Source organism: Planococcus citri, chromosome 1, assembly GCF_950023065.1.
Source record: "Planococcus citri chromosome 1, ihPlaCitr1.1, whole genome shotgun sequence".
In the NCBI taxonomy this organism is placed as follows: Eukaryota; Metazoa; Arthropoda; class Insecta; order Hemiptera; family Pseudococcidae; genus Planococcus; species Planococcus citri.
Window position 1 is genome coordinate 88,197,745 of NC_088677.1, and position 15,554 is coordinate 88,213,298.

Consider the following 15,554-nt stretch of genomic DNA (forward strand, 5'->3'; position numbering starts at 1 on the left):
TTTACGTAGGAAATTTTTCGAGTACCTACAGTTTCAAGCAGCTGTCCATTGAAGGTGTTCTCCACACAACATTCTGGTATTGCAATCGTGCGTGATACATAATTAATAATCATATTGATTATGAATCCTTGAACTGGACATAGGAAAGGTGGGGAACAGAGAAAAAAAACGTTGGCAAAAAAAGTGGCTCTTCGGGCTGTTTATTTCAATTTTTACGACAGCCTAGCCGATTAACTCGGACAAAAAATTTCTCGTTGCAGAAATTACCTTCATTATATTGTTACCTTCTCTCAAACACTATAGCGTTTATTGTAGTACATCTCATATTGTCGCGTCGGCGTCGTCGTTGTGATGTAGTTAAAATTTACTTCTCGTCTGGTACATATTAGGTACCAACATCCAGCACCGGAAATATATCAATCGTTTGATTGACCATTTCTTCGTTCGCCTCAGCTGTGTCTCGGCCATTCGAAATTGTAAAAAAATGAACCAGTTCGCAGCCTGCTTTTTACTTTTCTGGATATCCGTCTACCTTATTGTTGTGAAACCAGTTCGAGCCAACTTTCGTCTTCAGATACTGCACAACAACGATTTACATTCCAGATTTGTTGAGACAGACGAATACAGCGCATCGTGTCCCGAAGAGTACGTCAAACAGAATAAATGTTACGGAGGATTTGCCCGAATGAAGAAGGCCGCTGATGATGCTCGACAGCAGGCTAAAAACCAAGGAGTACCCAGCATCTTCATCAATGCTGGTGACATCTTCGAGGGCACACCTTATTATACGATCTACAAGTGGCAAATTGCCTCCGAATTGATTGATAAACTTGGACTTGACGTTATGGTAAGATAATTGAAAATAATTTTGAGAATCTTGACCCAATCCGCGAGTCTCGCCTACTGGACCGATTTCGCTCATTTTTGTTTTAAAATATTCCTTACGACGTGTAGATATGTTACGAAACGCTTAGAATTCAACGTTTTTTAGTTTGAGCCTTAAAAATTAAAAAATGCACTATTTTGAACAATCTTAACTTTGAGCTTTTATTTCGCGGCCGAATGTTTCCAATTTGCTAAGCATTTTCCTTATCATCGAGTAGACTTCGCAGCCGAGTATTTCTCTTTCTAAATTACCCATATTGGTCAATTTTTTTTCATCAATTTCATTTTCAAGTTCAAATAGTCCGGCATATGACAATAGGAGTAATTGCCACCCCCCCCGCCCCGCCGATCATCCGGGACAACTTTTTTCTTAAAGAGGACATCCTAAGGAACATTTTAAAGCAAACTTGCCCAAAAAAAAAGTTGGCCTTACTTACAAAATGGCGGCCATTTTGATTGACAGGTCAGCCGAAATCTCAGATTTTGGGTTTCAACATAGGACTTGCACGAAATTGGAAAATTGAAATTTCCTAAAAGTAGCTGGAAGCTTCAAAACCATTTGAAACCACCAATGTAGTCTGCAACGTAAATTTCAGTTTGCCTTCTGCATTGGATAAATTAATGTTGGGGAAATTTCAAGTTTCAAAAATCTACTGGAGGTTCGAGTAATTTTCAAAAAAGTCGCTGGAGGCTCTAAAATGACTTGAACCCACCTGAAGTCGTCTTCTGAGGGTGTTAAAATTGGAGTGTAGAGTAAATTTCATCTTTCCATCTCCATTTGATGAAACTTTGTGAAAATTTAAAGTTTCAAAAATCTGCTGGAGGCTTCAGGAATTTTTAAAAAGTCGCTGGAGGCTCCAACACGACTTGAAATTCACCTGCAGTACTTCGTAGCGTATTGAAATTAGTTTTTAGAATAAATATCAGCTTTACAACTCCAATTTGATGGAATTTTGTGGGAATTTCCATTTTCAAAAATCTGCTGAAGGCTCCAGTACTGCTCAAAACGGGTTGAAACCATTTCCACTCGATTTGGCATATCGAAAATGAGGTGTATCCCAAATTTCAGCTTTCCTGGTCAATTTGGTAAAATTTTGATTTTTCCCTCATTTTTGGCCTAAATTGGATTTTTAAAAATTCACCAAAAATCGAAAAACGCACTTTAGCACTTGAAATTTTGACAGGTGATAAATTTTTGCATGATATTTCGATCTACCTTTGTAAGGTTTGAAAAATTTCGTGCAAGTCCTATGTTGAAACCCAAAATCTGAGATTTCGGCTGACCTGTCAATCAAAATGGCCGCCATTTTGTAAGTAAGGCCAACTTTTTTTTTGGGCAAGTTTGCTTTAAAATGTTCCTTAGGATGTCCTCTTTAAGAAAAAAGTTGTCCCGGATGATCGGCGGGGCCGGGGGGGGTGGCAATTACTCCTATTGTCATACGCCGGACTAAAATGGACATGAAATTTTTTTCTATAAGCAAACATTTTCCAATTTGTTTTGTTTTCTCGTGGAATAACGCTTCAATATCACTGAATTGTACATATGGTGGAATTGATAAGAAAACAATTTTTAAATTTATATTCAGAATTGTAAAAATAAAGCAAAAAACAAAAAAATTTAAATTTCCTCGAATATCCTTTGGTAGCACTATAACCCTTCAATTAGGAAAAAATGAGTTTAAAATAGCCAAAGATAGGAATTTTCAACAGAAATGTTTCTTAATCGCTTCTGGAGACATCTCCTTTTCATGAACAATTATTCAATAACACAATTGTCATTTTCAAGACACTGGGTAATCACGAATTCGGCAACGGAATTGACAACCTAGTCGAGTACCTGAAACATATAAAAACACCTGTTGTTTGCGCCAATCTGAACATAACCAGTGAAAAACGATTAGATTTGCCGATCCTGACACCGTCAAAAGTTCTAACAATAGAAGGAAGAAGAATTGGAGTTATCGGATACTTGACACCAGAAACAAAAGTACGAATGATCCACGCAACATACTCTCAAAAATGACTTCAATCTATTTATTTTAATGAAAATATCACTCTATCTTGTATGTACCAACTCGTACAGGTTCTTTCAAATACGGAAAATTTAGAAATATTCGAAGAAATACCCTACATACGACGCGAAGCGCAGCGTTTGAAGTCCGAAGGGGTCAATATCATTATCGCATTAGGACATTCGGGATTCGATTACGACAAGAAAATAGCTACAGAGGTAGAAGAGGTCAGCTTGGTCGTGGGTGGTCATTCCCATTCCTTATTGTATACACCAAAGGGTAGGTTACCACACAACTAGGTAGGTAAAGGTATATCAAGTCATGCCCACAGATACGTAATGGAAGTCAAATAATATAACTGGTGTTGTTGACAGATAAACCACCTAGTGTTGATGCGGTTACATCAGAATACCCAACTATGGTGGTTCAAAAATCTGGCAAGAAAGTGCCCATTGTCCAGGCGTACGCATTTTGTAAATATTTAGGCAAACTAATGGTCGACTTCGATGATAAAGGCAATGTACTCAGCGCAACTGGAAACCCGCAGATTCTCGATTCAACAGTTCAGAAAGGTAAGAATGTTTTCTTTCAAATAAGGTCAACTGCCACACACATTTTCGAGCTGGACCAAGCTAGATCAGAAGAGCAAGCAAAAATACATCAGACTCTAAATTTCCAGGTGCTAAAGGGCTTTTTCATATTTTCGGTGAATTTTTATAAATGAAATTTGGTCCAGTTTTGGAGCTATCAGAAGATGCATGTTTACCATAAAATTTAACCCATTACGATGGAAATCTAAAAGTTTCTATAAATTCAATAGTCCGGTATATGGCAAAAGAAATAATTTCACCCCACCCTTCCGGTCCTCTGGGACAACTTCTGTCTAGTTGAATGGCACATCTTATGGAAGATTTTGAAGCCAACTTGATGGGAAAAAAAGTCGGCCATCTTGATTTTACAAATCAGCCAAAATCACAGATTTTTCTTCTCAAAGTAGGACTCCCACGAAATTTTGTTGAACCGGATAAAGCTATGTAGATCGAAAGAACACGCAAAAATTTATCATCTGTGGAAATTTCAAGTGCTCAAGTGCATTTTTTTGATTTTTGGTCAATTTTTGAAAATCAAATTCAAGCCAAAAATGTAGAGAAAATCGAAGGTCTACCAAATTGACCTCGATACCCTATTTTTGACCTGCCAAATCAATTGGAAATGGTTTAAAACCGTTTTGAAGAGTTTTGGAGCCTCCAGCAGATTTTTGAAACTTGACATTTTCACAAAATTTTATGATTTATGTAGTCGAAAATCCGAAATTCACGCTGCATTTCAATTTAAACACGTTAATACGAGTAGGTGAGCTGCCAGTGGATTCAAGGTCATTTTGTATCCTCCAGCAACTTTTTAAGAAAATTTGGAATCTCCAGCACATTTTTGAAACTTGAAGTTACAGGGTGTCTACAGGAATTTGTTGACCAAAAATCACTATACCGTTTCACTTCCTTTCAAAACAAATTCACCATCTTCCAATTTTTTACCCCCCCCCACCCCGCCACAAGATGGATTTTTAATCTTTTTTTCAACCATTTCGAGAATAAATTCATTCAAATCTGAAAAATGGAGGATTTTTCTTCATTTTTAGCAGTGATTTTTCAGGGTTTCTAGTCTAACAAAATTTTAAAATAAAAAAGCAGGGTTTTAGCAGGACTCTTTTAGCCGGACATTTTTTAAACATATAGGATTTTTCAAGAGGGGCCGGAGGGAGTAGGCAAGGCAAAATTTTACATTCAAAATTTTCTCTTTTCCAAGGTCTTCAAACAGCCCAAGATTTTTTTAACTTTTTTCAAAATGACAAATTTTTTAAAAATGTAAAAAAAATTATGAAAAATTTTCAATTTCGAAAATCTGCAGGAGGCTCCAGAAGTGCTCGAAACGGGTTAAAGCCGTTTCCAATCGATTTGGCAGGTCGAAAAAAGGGCATATACCAAATTTCAAATTTCTAGGTCAATTTGGTGAAATTTTGTTTTTTTTTCTCATTTTTGGCCCAAATTTGATTTTGCAAAAATTCGCCAAAAATCAAAAATGCACTTCAACGCTTGAAATTTTGGCTGGTGATAAATTTTTGCATGCTCTTTCGATATAGTTTTGTCCAGTACAAAAAATTTCAGGCGCGAGTCCTATGCTGGAAAGCAAAACCTGCGATTTTGACTGATCAGTCAATCAATTCCGACGGATCAGTCACCTGGCAGTACTCACCCTCCTGATAATCATAAACACGATGACGTATTTCAACAGATCCAGAACTTGACAAAGAAATAGCCAAATGGACTGCCTCGATCAACGAACAAATTCGCACAGTCAAAGGATACACTCGTACTTTTTTTGAAAAGTCGATTTTTGAACAGGGTAAATTGGAATCGAGCGCGGCTAATTTGATCACAGATATGATTGTCGATTATGTAAGTGAACAATCAGCAGAAGAAGCAATTTTCATACTTATTCGTGCAATAATGCGTACAACATTTCATAATTTTGAGTATGATATTCATCGTAATCCATAGTTTTTTTCGTAGGGAGTGCAACTAGCGAAAGAACGTAAAGACAGAACATGGACCAAGACACCCATAGCATTTTATCCAAATGGAGGCATTCGTTCTGTCATAGATAATAAAAAGAATGACGGTAACAACTACTTACAGGGCTGAATAATTAAACTCAACATTTTTATAATTCTGAGATAAATTCAACGTATGTACCCTTATTTGTTCATTGCAGGAGCTTTAACGGTAGAAGATTTAATGACCTTTTTGCCATTTGAAAATAAATTCGTCGAAATGAAATTGCGAGGAAGTACTATCAAAAAAGCTTTGGAATTCGCAGTATCTACGTATAACCCGGATGATACCTTTTACAAACCGAGTTATTTCCTTCATTTTTCAGGTACCTACACATAAATGGATTATAATTTATAAACATTCAATCTACAGTTGTTTCGCGATAATATACTAGATATCGAAAAACTTGTCTCTTTCTTGTGCAGGACTCAGAGTTGCGTACGATTTTACAAAACCATCAGGCCAACGAGTCGCATCGGTGACTGCTTTATGCGGAGAATGCGATATTCCTCAATACCAGAAGCTTCAAGATGACGAGATATACGGAATTATAACCATATCCTACTTGGCCGAAGGAGGAGATAAATTTGATATGCTCAAAACCGAATCCATCAATAAAACAATTTTAAGTGCGTTTGCATTATTGATGGTTAAATTTTCAACATTTGTCTGAATTTTTGAGAAGATTGAGATTAAACATTGATGTGTTGAATAGGTTCCTCGGATACAAATACACTTATGGCTTACGTGGAAAAAAATCGAGTAGTATACCCTATTTTGGACAACCGAATCACCGTAACTGGATTCAAATTGAGAGATCCAAAAGCATCATCTTCGACTCGAGTAGTCTCATCTCATCTATCATTATCATTGATCACGATTTTTGTTCCGTTGCTGGTATTTGTGCAATAAAATACGACGTGTTCAGTACCCTAAGTCGATCGATTTCATTTAATTTCCAAACAAGTTTCTACCAATTTTCACGAATTTTTCGGACTCGACATTTTCAACGTCCTATGCTCTACAAAGAGCTGAGCTAGAGGTTCTCAAAGTGAGGAAATTTTTGAAAAAATCGCGGTTTCCTACTTCTTTTCAAAAATGACCACACTTTGAGGACCCCTGGCTCAATTCCATGAACGGCTAGGGAGCTCAAAATTTCTATGGGTAGTCCCCAGCTTCAATGTAAACTTTTTCGCCAAAATTAATCATGATTTTGCGCAGAAAATCCGGATCTGTCAATCATGACGAAATTAACGCAAATTGTTTTGAGACATATCTTAAGTAGACGTCAATTGACGTAAGACGTAATATAATCCCCGAAAAACATACTCGTATTACAATCGTACGTGATACATATCTAATCAGTATCATATTAATTCTCGAGCCCGATGTACGAGAGGTGAGGAACAGAGGAAAATTTTAGTGAAGAAGGTGCCTCTTCAGGTAGGTAGTTAATTAACTCCGATTCGTAAGAGCCCCCATATAATCAGCCAATGCAGACAATTTCTTGCATCACAAATTACATTCTGTCCAACACTTGTGCTTACACAATTCACGTCGCGTCGCATCGTTATTTTTGTGCTTACTCGAAATTTAATAATTGCTAGTTCGACGCATCGAGGATTCAAGTTATTGTAAATTCTCTAAATTCGGTGAAATGAATCAGTTCGCGGCGTACTTTTCCCTATTCTGCGTATACATCTGCCTCTACATCGTGGAACCAGTTCAAGGTACCTTTCGTCTGCAGATATTGCACAATAACGATTTGCATGCCAGATTCGTCGAGATAGACGCGTACACCGCCTCGTGTCCGGCAGAGTTCGTCAAACAGAATAAATGCTACGGAGGATTCGCTCGCATGAAGAAGGCCGCTGACGAAGCCAGACAGAAAGCCAAAAATCAAGGAGTACCGAGCATCTTCATCAATGCCGGTGACAGTTTTTACGGAACTCCTTATTATACGATTTACAAATGGAAAATTACCGCAGAATTGATCGATAAGCTTGGGTTAGACGTGATGGTAAGTTTATCCTCTGTTGTAAAATTTTTCTAACTTGAATGAAATCAACAGATCTATCAATAAAATTGTGAAAAACCTTCGAAAGTACTTTTTCAAAATAAAAAATGATTCGGATATTAATTCCACCCCCCCTCATCCCAAAATACGATAATAAAGTTTACAAAATCGCTAAAATAAATATTCCAAAAATTATTTTTAAAAGTTCAAAAACAATGGAAAATGTGCGGATTTAAGTGAAAATTTAAATCCTTCAGAAATGAAAAAAAACTTCCTCGGTCTCTAAACACGTTCTAGTGAGCTCCAATATGTATTCAAAAATAAACAATACTGTCTTGGAAGGGATCAAGGTAGATTGTTGAAAATTCTGACCAAACTAAAAAAAATTAAAAATTTTCACAAACTTCAATTTGTAATTTTTTTTGGGAATTATTTACAATTTTGGAAAACTGTATACACAATTGAGCCAACATTGTTTGGAAGATAGAGAAAGATTTCTTCTTCAGTACTTTTTTATATAGAAGACTTATGGCAGAGAAATAAGAAATTTTCACAAGCTTGTACAGGCTTTGATTTTATGTAGTTTTTCTAACTATGGGAGGCTCCAATAGAGGATTAATCCTCTTGAAAGATTCTTCTGTTCCCTTCTGTTCCCAATCCCAATTAAATCACGCTATACCATCATATCTCTTATTGATGCAATTTCCCCATTCATTCCATACCACCATTCTAAAACCCAAAAATTCCCAACACTACGTTGAAAAAAAAAATCAGACCTAGAATTTTCCAACATTCAAATTTTTCTCAAAGGCTTCCTTTTACTTCTAAATTTTCAGTTATTATTATGTATTATCATTTTTTTCATAAAAAGCAGCAGATTTGTAAAATGGGAGCAAACAAAAAATCGCAAACAGGGAATTAATTTTTACAATGTGTAAAATACCATTTTCAACTTGTTTCAATATTTTGGAAACTTTTGAAAGTGTGGAAAATTCGGTTCGCGGTTATAGTTTATAGTCTTTCGATGAACTTACATTGGAAGTTTTTCTCATTCTTGAATATCTTCATTAAAATTCATTACTCACCTGAAACAAAAAAGTAAAATTCATTCATTAATTCGCTGTTTGCTAATGAAATAAAATTACAACGTACACAATAAAGCAGGAAGAGAAAATTTAGGACAGCAGTACATTTAAAATGAGCTTTAAAAAAAAAGACACTTGGAGGAAATATAGAACATTGGCAGAGAAGTGCCAAGACACGTTTCCCTCACACCCCTTCCCAGAAAAGTTGGGGAATTGGTGAAAGTTGGAAAGAAATTGTGCAAGCGGAGAAAATCAAAGAATTACCAAAAACCATGGATTTTTACTTCTTGAATTATAAACTTTCAAAAGTTTTCGCTCTCGCTTCGCTCAAGTCAGATCATTTTCTCTTTCTTCCCTTTTTCGGAGCAAATATGGAGAGTAAAAAAATTTACTTCTCACATTAATAATTAATAATACATATGTTGTTTCACTGGAAGTTTTTCAAAAAAGAGGTCTTTTTCCAATGCATTCAAGTCAAAACTTCCAAAAAAAGTACGGAAATCTGAGGAAAAAGTTGGAAAACCTCCTCCCTCCACAAGACACATAACTTCGTCGGCCCTCTAAACAGTGGGCATCAAAACTGGGTACTTTTCCTTACTGGAAGGACCTTTTAAACACCTTGGTATCACTCGAAGGGTACGAATATACATTCAAACGTCGTGAAAAATCGAATTTCCAGAACATTTTGGAAATTTATGAATGATAGACTTCTTTTTTAAAAAGATTTCTGGACATTTCGACTTGGCAAGGAAATCTAAAAGTTTTCAATGAATCACATTTTGAAAAATTTTACAAACCACCTAACAAGGGAACCTCTTGAGGTGTCCGCCTCCAATTTGAACGGGACCGCGATTCTTGGAAAGAGCATGTTCTACATAAAACCCCCAAATCCAAATTTCCAGCTGCCCAAGTTCATTTTTCGATTTTTGGCGAATTTTTGAAAATCCAAAATTGACTATTTTGGTGATTTATGCTTTTTTTTAAAAAAGTACGTACTTGATCAATAAAAATGTTCAAAATAAGTCCTAAAAAACTGATATTAACCCCCCAAATCCAAATTTCGCCATTTCTAGACATTCTGGAGCCTCCAGCGCTATTTTTAAATTTCTCCAGAATATTGAATTTGCTCCAGGAGGCGTGAATATGAAGTTGGGCAGCTAAAAATCGAGTTGTATGTTATACTCGACCTGTTTAACGAATTTATCCACATTTGAGCTGATTCTGGAGCGGACACCTCAAGAGTGGTTTTTTGACCATCTTTTTTTCAAAATAAAAATATTCAAAAATCAAAAATTTCCCGTTTGGGAGAAAATTTTTGAAATGGGCGCGAATCGCTGTATTTCGTCATTAATTAACCACACGAGAGCAAATTTTGCCATTTCCAGCCTTTCTTGGGCCTCCCTTTAATTTTGGATACTTTTATGTATTATGAAAAAAGCTGGTCAAAAACCCACTCCTGAGGTGTCCGCTCCAGAATCGGCTCAAATGTGAATAAATTCGTTAAACAGTTCGAGTATAACACACGACTCGATTTTTAGCCGCCCAACTTCATATTCGCGCCTTCTGGAGCAAATTCAAAATTCTGGAGAAATTGAAAAATCGCGCTGGAGGCTCCAGAATGGCTGGAAATGGCGGAACTTGGCCTCAGGGGGTTTGTTGTGTTCAAAATACAGCAATTCGCGCAAATTTCTAAAAAAATTTCGCAAACGGGGAATTTTTGAGTTTTGAATATTTTTATTTTGAAAAAAAGCTGGTCAAAAACCCACTCCTGAGGTGTCTGCTCCAGAATCGGCTCAAATGTGGATAAATTCGTTAAACAGGTCGAGTATAACACACAACTCGATTTTTAGCTGCACAACTTCATATTCACGCCTTCTGGAGCAAATTCAAGATTCTGGAGAAATTGAAAAATCGCGCTGGAGGCTCCAGAATGGCTGGAAATGGCGAAATTTGGATTGGGGGGGGGGTTAATATCAGTTTTAGGACTTATTTTGAACATTTTTATTGATCAAGTACGTAATTTTTTTTAAAAAAGCATAAATCACCAAAATAGTCAATTTTGGATTTTCAAAAATTCGCCAAAAATCGAAAAGTGAACTTGGGCAGCTGAAAATTTGGATTTGGGGGTTTTAGAACATGCTCCTTCCAAAAATCGCGGTCCCGTTCAAATCGGAGGTTGACACCTCAAGAGGTTCCCTTGTAAGTAAATAGCTAGTTTACACACTGTTATTTTTCAGTCTTTGGGCAATCACGAATTCGATGACGGAATTGACAACCTAGTCGAGTACCTGAAACATGTAACAACACCTGTTGTTACCTGTAATCTGAACATAACCAGCGAAAAACGATTAGATTTGCCCAACTTGAGACCGTCAGAAGTTCTAACAGTAGAAGGAAGAAAAATCGGAGTTATCGGATACTTGACACCCGAAACAAAAGTATGGAAAATTTTAATTTATCTAAATTAATATCGCATCTTATCACGTGCAAAAATAACACTCGATTGTGAATTTATTCACGTAGGATATTGCGATCACGGAAAATCTAGAAATATTCGATGAAATACCCTACATACGACGCGAAGCACAGCGTTTGAAGTCCAAAGGCATCAACATCATAATCGCCTTGGGACATTCGGGATTCGATTACGATAAGAAAATAGCAGCAGAGGTAGAAGAGGTCAGTGTGGTCGTGGGTGGTCATACTCATACCTTACTGTACACTCCAGCAGGTAAGTCCCAGAAAACAAAACTGCATCCGCAGATGGGCATTGGGCACGTACTCGTAATTAAAAATTCATGTCAAATATCACTCGACAGATAAACCACCTAGTGTCGAAGCAGTGACATCCGAGTACCCAACCATGGTGGTTCAAAAATCAGGCAAAAAAGTACCAGTAGTGCAGGCTTACGCTTATTCTAAATATTTAGGTAAACTTACGGTCGACTTTGACGACAAAGGTAACGTCCTCAGCGCCACTGGTAACCCACAGATTCTCGATTCCACGGTTGCCAAAGGTAAGATCATTATTGACCTCGGTCAAAAAATCAACCTCGAAGGATGCTTCAAATATCTGCAGCATTTAACATGCCATGATTTTGATAACAATAGAAAATCTCTACAGATCCGGAACTTGACAAAGGAATAGCTAAATGGACTGCCTTAATCAACGAACGAATTCACGTGGTCAAAGGTTACACGCGTACTTTTTTGGGTAGATCGATTTTCAACGAAGGTAAATTTGAATCCAACGCTGCTAATCTGATAACGGATGCTTTTGTCGATTTAGTAAGCGAACAATATGCCCTTTCATATTAAAACATCGTACAGAAATAGGTACATATCCGCAAAAAAACTCGAATACCTATACGTTGTCAATTTGACAGGGTGTAAAATTGGCAAAAGAACGTAAAGAAACAACATGGACCAAAACACCTATAGCTTTCTACGCAATCGGATGTATTCGAGCAGACATCGATAATAAAAAGAATGAGGGTAAGAGTGAAACAGAATTCAGCCCCGAAGCTACAGATAGGTATTAATTATTTCTGAAATGCTTGATGATATTATTCTAGGGGCTTTAACCGTAGAAGACTTAATGACATTGCTGCCATTTGAAAATAAAATGGTCGAAATGAAATTACGGGGAAGTACTATTAGAAAAGTTTTAGAATTCGGGGTTTCCACGTATAATCCAGAGGATACCTCGTACGTTTCGCGTTACTTCCTTCATTTCTCGGGTAGGTCTAGGCGCTACTCATCAATGAAACATCTAATCCATATCAAAAATTACGAAAATTAAATTTATTCCATCGTTTAATCCTTTGATTTATACGTTTTGCACTCAGGACTCAGGGTAGTTTACGATTTTACGAAACCATCCGGCCAACGAGTTGCATCGGTGACTGCTTTATGCGGAGAATGCGATACGCCAGAATACCGAGCGCTACAAGATGACGAAATTTATGGAATTATGACGGTAACATATGTGGCCGACGGAGGAGATAAGTTCGATATGCTCAGAACCGAATCCATTGATAAAACAATACTAAGTAAGTTTGCGTAAATTTATAATGTTTACATCGCATTTTGCCATTATATGTACTTGGCAATATGTTTTTCCAACAGGTGTCTCGGAAGTAGATTCAGTTATGGATTACGTAGAAAAAAATCGAGTAGTATATCCAGTTCTGGACAACCGGATCATTGTAACTGGATTCAAATCGAAAGATCCAAAAGCGTCATCTTCGACTGCAGTAGCCTCATCTCATCTACCAGTATTATTGATCGTGATTTTTGTCTCACTGCGAGCATTTGTGTTCTAAAATGCTGTCCGATCATGCTTGACAATGGTTTTGGAAAAGATACGAGTACTAAGGCCATTGAAGAGATGGGTTATCAAAATCACCATTCTGAAAAGGTTGTAGAGCAGAGAAAAATTGTCGACATATTTTGAACTTTTGAAGTTGTCATTTTTGAGAATAAATTGATTGATTGATTGATTTTTACCTAAATTTACCAACAAACTACTGGTTGGGTGAGGGAAGTTGTGTGGTTTTACTTCTATGGTCATTATAAACATATTCGATAAATAAGATTTTTGCTGTCAATAATTTTTTTTTCTTGTATCCGGTCGACATGCCTGAATTAACATGAAAAACTCAATCTAAATCCTAATCTATATCTAAATACCCTTCTCCTGCTTCCACAGTCCATATTTCAAATATTCTCCGTTTAGTAGGGCTTCCTGCCTAGTTCTTCCCGCAACACCTACATTCCATATGTGACATCTATCTGTAGAGATATCTTTCAGTTCTTCAACAGTTTTCATGAAACTGTGTCCAGACCTGAGGCGGGTTTCTGCCAGTTCTTCATATCCATACATAGGATGCAGCGGTCTGAATGCTGGTGGGGAAATTCCACTCAACTCATACATAGGTTATTCAATGGTGTTGAGCGTCAGCACCCTGTCACCAATCTACATGCTTCGTTTAAGGGTATATCAACATTACTTGCATGTGCTGAACTACTCAAAACAGGGCAGGCATACTCCCCCACTGAATAGCACAGTACCTACCAGTGCAGGTGTTCTCATAACTTGGGGCTTAGCTCCCCAAATGCTGCCTGCTAGTTTGCAAATTATATTTGTTCTGGCTGCAACTTTCATTTTAGTTGCCTCACAGTGCCTTTTGTAGATCAATGACCTATCTAGGGTTACACCCATGTATTTGGGGTTATCTGCATGTTTCAGAGCTGTTCCACCCCATCAAATATTCAATTGTTGCTTTGCTTCATGATTTCTGAGATGGAAAGAGCATGTCTCCCTCTTTGTTGGACTTGGTTTGAGTTGGTTATCTTTATAGTAATTGTCCAGTTCTTCTATAGCCTGGTTTAGTGTGTCCTCCACCTCCACAAACATATCATGTTGAGCAGTTAGTGCAAGATCATCTGCATACAGAAAGTGGTTAGTATCTGGTCCAATTGTTTGGTCATTGGTGTAAACGTTGAAGAGAATTGGTGACAAAACACTGCCCTGGGGCAATCCATTCTTTTGCCGCCTCCTGGTGCTGTTTTTACCATTGAGTGTCACATAGAATCTTCTGTCTTTCATCAACATAGTGACTATCTGTGTAAATTTTAAATCCTTTGTAAATTGGTACACATTATACTGGAGTAGTTGGTGGCACACTGTGTCAAAAGCTGTGGTGAGATCAATAAACAGTTAAACACTACTCCAGTGACTTTCTTCTTTTCAAAGCCATCTTCAATGTGTTGTGTTAAGTATAATATCTAGCCAGTGCAGGATTTTCCTGGTCTAAATACAGTCTGCTGTCTGATCAGCCCCTCATCTATGTAGTCAGCCATGCAATTTAAAATGACTCTTTCAAAAATCTTGTATAGGTGACACAACAGGAGATGGGCCTGTAACTCTTTGGGTCATTTGCAACTTTACCAGGTTTCTATAATGCAATAACATGTGCCTATTGCCATAGTCTTGGCATTCTTGAAGTTTCAATACAGGCATCAAACACATTTTGGGTCTAATTTATTGCCTTTGGTCTGAAGTGTTTGATCTGTTCAGTATACATGTTATCCACACCAGCAGCCTTCCTATTTTTGGACAATTTGACTGCAGACTTCACTTCTTTGTTAGTAATTGGTGTGGCAAAGTTATTCACTTCCACATCCATGCATCTTTCCACTTTTGTTTGGCTGCTTTTGCTGTCAGTCTTGCCATTCAGGAGTAGTTGATGGGCTACTTGGTTAGCTGTAACCTGAGTGAAATTGCTCTGTTAGGTTTTGCCTCCATCAAGTCTCTTCAACAGTTGCCAGGCTCTTCAGCTATCTTTGCAGAAATCCAGATTTTCTACAAATTCCTGCAATTTTTTTCTGTCTAGATTCTGCTATATCACTTGCTAATTGATTTCCTAGGTCAATGGTTTCCTCACTGAAAGGATTTTCATTAAATTTTTCAACATACTCCTGGTATTGTGTCATGAGGTGCAGCTCTATTCTAGAGATATACTCCTTTCTTGCTCCCCTTCAGAATATGATCTTTTGATGCTTTCTTAACAATTTCATTGAAGAGTTCATAATTTTCTGGTATTGGCAGTAGGCAGTAGGTAGTCTATCTTTTCTTCAATGGCCTGTTTAAAAGATTGACAATTGGCCTTTTTAAAACTGAATCTTGGAGGTGGGTTTTCACATTTAATTGGGCTGATGACTGCCTTAAAATTTCGCATATAATTGGCCTCTGTTGGGTTTGGGGAATTGGATCTGCTACTTGTTTGTGACATAGACTTGAGATTCGCTCTGAAACAAAAATATTATCTGGGTTATATCCGCGTTTCCATCTTCCACTATTGAAGGATGCTGGTAGTTTTGCATCAAAGACCAAGCTCAGCTGCTGCTCATCAGCCCATTTCTCCACTAGGTCACCATG

The 15,554-nt window shown here is 37.3% G+C and overlaps 3 protein-coding genes across 6 annotated transcripts in view; 2 read left to right on the forward strand and 1 right to left on the reverse strand.

Moving 5' to 3' along the window:
- The window catches only part of rsh (radish), a 780,520-nt gene that overhangs the window by 443,734 nt on the left and 321,232 nt on the right, over nucleotides 1–15,554 (reverse strand). The window lies entirely within an intron of this gene.
- LOC135839912 (protein 5NUC-like) lies at nucleotides 215–6,445 on the forward strand. The gene is made up of 9 exons (XM_065356173.1): nucleotides 215–847; nucleotides 2,672–2,872; nucleotides 2,969–3,176; nucleotides 3,272–3,469; nucleotides 5,190–5,353; nucleotides 5,468–5,576; nucleotides 5,670–5,834; nucleotides 5,935–6,138; nucleotides 6,225–6,445. The coding sequence occupies exons 1-9, from the start codon at nucleotides 485–487 to the stop codon at nucleotides 6,419–6,421; spliced, it is 1,809 nt and encodes a 602-aa protein (XP_065212245.1). The 5' UTR covers nucleotides 215–484; the 3' UTR covers nucleotides 6,422–6,445.
- On the forward strand, nucleotides 6,730–13,113 carry LOC135839904 (protein 5NUC-like). Its single transcript, XM_065356160.1, has 9 exons — nucleotides 6,730–7,529; nucleotides 10,849–11,049; nucleotides 11,135–11,342; nucleotides 11,431–11,628; nucleotides 11,736–11,899; nucleotides 11,998–12,106; nucleotides 12,187–12,351; nucleotides 12,460–12,663; nucleotides 12,740–13,113. Exons 1-9 carry the CDS (start codon nucleotides 7,167–7,169, stop codon nucleotides 12,934–12,936), a joined length of 1,809 nt encoding a protein of 602 aa, XP_065212232.1. The 5' UTR covers nucleotides 6,730–7,166; the 3' UTR covers nucleotides 12,937–13,113.

Excerpts from the sequence above, each read along its gene's own strand:
- LOC135839912 (XM_065356173.1), top strand. The coding sequence starts at position 485 with ATGAACCAGTTCGCAGCCTGCTTTTTACTTTTCTGGATATCCGTCTAC. Across the intron at positions 3,470-5,189 it reads CGATTCAACAGTTCAGAAAG|ATCCAGAACTTGACAAAGAA; the intron begins GTAAGAATGTTT and ends GTATTTCAACAG. Across the intron at positions 6,139-6,224 it reads CATCAATAAAACAATTTTAA|GTTCCTCGGATACAAATACA; the intron begins GTGCGTTTGCAT and ends TGTGTTGAATAG.
- LOC135839904 (XM_065356160.1), top strand. The coding sequence starts at position 7,167 with ATGAATCAGTTCGCGGCGTACTTTTCCCTATTCTGCGTATACATCTGC. Across the intron at positions 12,352-12,459 it reads TTACTTCCTTCATTTCTCGG|GACTCAGGGTAGTTTACGAT; the intron begins GTAGGTCTAGGC and ends TTTTGCACTCAG. Across the intron at positions 12,664-12,739 it reads CATTGATAAAACAATACTAA|GTGTCTCGGAAGTAGATTCA; the intron begins GTAAGTTTGCGT and ends TTTTTCCAACAG.